Raw genomic sequence first — 6088 nt, 5'->3', positions numbered from 1 at the left:
TAGTGTCCCAAAGAGTCCATATGACAAAGTATTCAACATAATCCTAGTTCGTTAGAGCTTGTGATTTTAAAGTGCTACTATTACAAAGACGTGATCTTTGTATATTGGGAGACAAGTGCCGATCAACCATAAGTACCGTAATGGGACGTAAATTTGTTTTAAGGATAGAGTATCTAACATTTGCTTCGACTGATTATACCTTTTGTTAATCCATTATGTCATGTTCATTTGATTGATCATATGCTTGTATTACTTTGATATATAATTGCATGACTTATTTTTTAATTATCTATGTAATTTAATATAGTAATTAGACCCTATTTTTCTAACAGTTTCTGATCTCGTTAAATCGTTGTACACTCTAAGTTAATTTGTTGCTTCCCCTTACTGTCGTAGTTCATGATGGACATCTATTCTCAGTCATGTTCTCGTGATTTGACAGAATACAGGATTCTAACAAGTTTCGTTGAAACAATCGGATCTTAACATGTTTGTGCACCATCCCACTATGTTTTCAGCATCATTGTTGAAAAAAGAGTAAGAACATCCGTCCAATTCAAAAGCTTTAAACTTAACTCCCTTTAAACTGTACTTCGACTCTTTTTCCCAAAATAAATAATGGGTAACTTGAAATAGGTCTAATTTTATGGCCCAACATTAAGATTGGTCCAATTTTTAGTTATTGTTTATTTAGGTCTGATGACTAGGATACTATGTCTGCACTTTTTGTTATTAGATTGATTTTTTTACATTGTGATTGCTATTCTACCCTTTTATAGCTTTTAAACGTTGTCCATAGATTTCCCACATTTTAGATTTGTATCATCATTAGTTATCCATCATAGAAAAGAGTAATTCTTTTGTTTCTTTCATCTTCTGCTTTCCGATTTCTTGATAATGTTTTTTGGATTTTAAAATACTTATCAATCTATTTTAAGGAGGCTTTTAATTACTTATGTCAGGTTCCTTAAGTGTCGGCATAACCCAAATTTCAGTTGATCTTTTACAATCCAAGTTACCTGTCATATAAGTATTTTTACAATCTCAACTACCTGTCATACATATAACACAATCACATATAAAGCTCGAGAATCATGTCAAAAGCCACTGGAGCAATACTTATATAACATACAATCAATGTCAAAAGCCACTGGAACAATACTTATATAACACAATCACATATATCACGAATCATGTATTTGAAATATCGTGGGGATGTGCCATACCTGTTATCCAGGTAGCAAATACCAGAAAAACCCGAACCAGATATTTGTCACGTTTGTTTTCATCATCTGCAGAGATGTTCCTTATAGTTCTCATAGCTTCATTTGAATTCAAAATTCAAATTTGGATGCTAATCCACAGGAATCGTCAGGAATATTCACAACAGGAGTGGGTCATTCAATGGCAATTGATGTAATTTGATTTCAAAGTATGAACACTTTAATTGTTGATGTGGATGGTTGCTCTACTTATTACCAAACAAGCTTATAAAATTGGATAAATAAGCTTAGGAAGGAATGGAAAAACTGGTTTGTTGAACCATTTCCGATTAGGTGTTGAAATGTTTGCAGTGTTTGGATTTGAAATATCCTGCCAAAACTAATATTTCTTCTTCCTTCATAATATTTTTCTGTTTTGTTTTGTCAACATTCATAATAAACTATGATTTGCAATACCATAAGTTTTAATGAGAGATTTTCTCTCACAACCATTTCATTGTCCTAGTGGCGTGACTCGGCAAATCAATGTTCATCATATAGGTAAAATACAAACCAACCGTACAATAAAAATTTGTCATGTGGTGAAATGTTTGCAAGAGAGAATATCTCAATATTGAAAGCTGAAAACTATATTGAATGAATTGCATATTGTTTTGTTTACCAAAAGAAAAGTTCCTGCACGTAAATCATTAGTTAAGTCTCTGAATAACTATAAATGAAAAGTTCGAGTTAAAACTATTACTTTACTAAGCAAGAATCTCAATTTATTGTGGCAAAAACTGGACGGTAAAGCCCTTGTAGGGACCGGTATAACATAGTCCCTATGATGGTCCGTCCATATCCTGTTTTTGCTAGAGTAAAACTAGATCCCTGCTATGAAGTTGGTGCTTTACTTCACTACTTTTAAAGAAATCTCAGTTAAAGGACTCTTAATATTTCTTGCAAATATTTGGAATAAGTTGGTACACCTATAAACAATGACTTGCCGTTACAAAAGTAATCAGAGCTGAAGAAGACAAGTTGGCAACATTGACCTTTGATGTCCAGCTGACTTTTCCCCATGAAAAGCACAGTACTGAACGAAATTAAGCTTATTAATTCTGAGAGAGAGAGAGAGAGAGAGAGAGAGATAGGATGAGTACCGGAGAATCAAGGACTGTATGTGTAACAGGAGCCTCTGGTTACATAGCATCATGGCTGGTGAAGCTCTTACTGCAAAAGGGTTATAATGTCAAAGCCACTGTTCGTGATCCAAGTCAGTATTTCTTAACTTGCTCATATATAATGTTCAATTTCAAACAATTCATTCAACAATGTCAAATTCTGGATTTTGCATATTGTTTTGTTTACCAAAGAAAAGTTGGGTATCCAAATAATCACCATGCACGCCTCCCCATCCTTTTTTTTTTTTTTTTACATTAGGATTGTATGCAAGACGACTATTTTGGAGTACCAATGACATCTCTCGTGCATCCAATTATTTTCTTTTAATTATTCTTGTTCTTGTTTTTCGGTGCCGATTGAAACCTCACAACGAGTTAGTAAATGTTTGCCATTTTTCCTGCTTCCTGTATTCTTAGTTCAACTCCCTAGTTCTTTTACAGATGATGCAAAGAAAACAGAACACTTGCTCTCACTAGATGGAGCAAAAGAGAGGCTTCATTTGTTCAAAGCGGATTTATTGGAAGAAGGATCATTTGACGCTGTAGTTGATGGATGTGTAGGTGTTTTTCATACAGCATCGCCTGTACAATATTCAGCCACTGACCCACAGGTCTGTCCCTTCACTTCATCCGTGCATCAAATTTTCCATCGTGTGCACGCGCTCGCGCATGCATAGAAAATGGATATACTTTCAAGACAAATGATGTAGAAACAAGAATGATTTATTTCTTTTCTCTATATTTCAGGTAGAAATAATTGATCCTGCAGTGAAAGGAACACTTAATGTTTTAAAATCATGCGCAAAATTCCCCGCTGTCAAGAGAGTGGTTTTAACATCTTCTATGGCTTCGGTAGGGATTAGTGGAAAACCTCTGACCTCTGATGTGGTTATGGATGAAACATGGTACTCGGATCCACTTTTTTGTGAGAAGACCGAGGTAAGTGCGTTCCCATACTATTGAATAATTTTGGACAAAGATGTAAGGTAACACAAGACGAAGCAGTACATGATGATGAACTACAAACTCATAAGAACTTCCTTCTTCATTTGTTCAGCAATGGTATCCTCTCTCAAAAACTTTAGCTGAGGAGGCCGCCTGGAAATTTGCTAAAGGAAATGGGATTGACTTGGTATCAATACATCCAGGGATTGTCATTGGTCCACTCTTACAGCCAACTCTTAATCTGTCCATCGAGTATTTTCTGGATTTAATGAGTGGTACAATTCACCCCCTTAATGTTAAAACACCTACGATGCACAGACACGGCACATCGGCCGCGTATCGCGTGTCGGATACGCAAATGGACACGATACGCCTCTGATACGGTCGGATACGCGTTGGATACGTATCTGGATCAACGGATACGGCGTTTGATAGATGGATACGGGTATCCGACGGTTTAGATACGGGTATCCGACTGTCTGGATACGGATGAAGGACACCTCGCGAAGAAGATGACGCCGTCGCACGGAGACGACCCGATCTGGTGGAAGGACACCTCGCGAAGAAGATGATGCCGTCGCACGGAGACGACCCGATCTGGTGGAGGAGGCTTCGGGAAGAAGATGACTGCTAGGTTGACATGTCGTTTGTTAGTTTCTGTAGAAAAAAACGACACCATAGTTTTTTTTTTTTTTTTGTTAGGGTTTAAATGAGACTAAAGCCCAAAACTACATAGCCCACCGAATTTACACCACTACCATCCTGTTTTTTTTTTTAAGAGTTTGAATAATATAAATTAGATTTTGAGTAATTAATTTTTTTATTGTTATTTAAAATATATTTTTTAAATATATATTTATTATATAAATTGCCGTATCCATGCCGTATCGTGTCTTAGTTTTTAGAAATTTGACGTATCCCCGTGTCGTATCGTGTCGTATCCTCGTGTCCGTGTCCGTGTCCATGCATCATAGTAAAACACTAACCCTTGTGATGCAAACAGTTGATTCTGTTTTGTTTCTCTTTTGTGCTCAGGTATCAAAACACTGTTTATAAACCACACATTCGTGGACGTTAGAGATGTTGCCTCTGCTCATATTCAAGCATTTGAAGCTCCTTCAGCTAGTGGCAGATATTGTTTAGTTGCCCAAGTTGCTGACAGTCCCGATACTCTAAAGATTTTACGAGAGCTTTACCCCACATTGAGCCTTCCTGAGCTTGGCAATCCTTCTGACTCGAAGTTTCAAGTGTCCAGGGAGAAAGCAAAAGGTTTGGGAATCACTTTCCTTCCTCTGGAAACAAGTCTCAAGGACACTGTTGAAAGTCTCAAGGAGAAGGGCTTCCTCAAGTTTTGAATTCTGCAACCTGCAGCAATTTCTTAATTTAGTGCACGAGGCGATCAAATAATTGGGAAATGAAGTTTGTTTTATGCTTGAGTATTCCAAAGAGATGCTGGACGTTATATTTATTGAAAGTATAAATGGGTTGTATGTATGAGTTGTCATCCTCACCATAGCTTGTCATTCACCTTACATCAACCTTTCTCCATGCTTGTCATTCACCTTACATCAACATTTCTCCATAGCTTGTCATTCACCAATCACTTTCCATAGCTTATCATTCACCTTACATCAATCTTTCTTAGTTGCTTGTAAAAACTTCTTTACTTGTAATTTGGTTTTTGCTTTTCCACTTGTTATGGCAGATTTTAGGGATTGTGTTTGTGTAGTTATCCTACAATCTATTGTAGCTTTCTTTTGGCTCTCTATAAGAGTTGCCTTCACTCTTTTGTAATCTTCATAATGAAATATACAACAAATATTGAAACCAAAACTCAACATGGTATCAGAGCAGGAACCATAGGGTCCTGACTCTGTTCATTTTTTTTACTTCTTCATTTGCTCATCATCGATAGAGATGGCAGAAGAAAATGTGTCTAGTGCCGATAGTGCCTCATCCTCTTCCCCAAACTTAACCTAAGGGGTTGAGAACAATCCAAATCAACGACTCTGCTCGGTGCTACTGAACGAGTTCAACTACCTTCCTTGGTCAAGAGCTGTGTCACTTGCTCTAGGAGGAAGATCGAAGCTAGGGTTTATTAATGGAAGCTCTGAGCCCCCAGAATCCACTTCACCAACTTACGATCCATGGCATGCTACTGATCAGCTGGTCATGTCCTGGTTACTTAACTCCATGGAGCCAAAACTGTCTGAGCTTTTCAGCTACTCAAAGTCTTCCCTTCTCCTATGAGAGTCTGTCAAAGATATGTATGGCAGCCAAAACAACTCAGTTCGCATCTTTCAACTGAAGAAGAGTGTGGCTAGTTTAAAGCAAGGTGATCACTCCTTTGTTCAACACCTTGGAAGTATGAAATCCATGTGGAATGAACTCGATATGTATCGTCCACACACGACTGATTCCGCTGTGCTACTCAAGAGGGCTGATGAAGACTAGGTGTTTCAACTTTTAGCAAGCTTGGGAGCGGAGTATGAAGACTTGCGTAGTCACTTGTTAATGACTCAAGAGCTGCCCTCTTTTACCAATGTGTGTCATGCAGTCCAGAGAGAGGAAACTCGACGAAGAGTGATGAACGTTGAGCCTAAATCAAACTCTGAAGCTAGGGTTTTCACGACAAATCACAAAGCAACTGGTGATAGGGTGCTTGGCAAGAAAGCAGACTGGAAATGTTCTTATTGCAACATGAAGGGACATTTAAGAGAAAAATGTTGGATTCTTCATCCGGAGTTAAAGCCTAAG

General features: G+C 37.6%; 1 protein-coding gene across 1 annotated transcript; it reads left to right on the top strand.

The window, feature by feature from the left end:
* The first annotated feature begins 2270 nt into the window (after positions 1–2270).
* LOC126628388 (phenylacetaldehyde reductase-like) lies at positions 2271–4841 on the top strand. The gene is made up of 5 exons (XM_050298060.1): positions 2271–2478; positions 2828–2997; positions 3134–3325; positions 3444–3606; positions 4367–4841. Exons 1-5 carry the CDS (start codon positions 2358–2360, stop codon positions 4684–4686), a joined length of 966 nt encoding a protein of 321 aa, XP_050154017.1. The 5' UTR covers positions 2271–2357; the 3' UTR covers positions 4687–4841.
* The last annotated feature ends 1247 nt before the right edge of the window (positions 4842–6088 follow it).

Source organism: Malus sylvestris, chromosome 7, assembly GCF_916048215.2.
Source record: "Malus sylvestris chromosome 7, drMalSylv7.2, whole genome shotgun sequence".
In the NCBI taxonomy this organism is placed as follows: Eukaryota; Viridiplantae; Streptophyta; class Magnoliopsida; order Rosales; family Rosaceae; genus Malus; species Malus sylvestris.
Note: the sequence above shows the minus strand (reverse complement) of the source record. Positions and strands in the feature narration are given on the sequence as shown.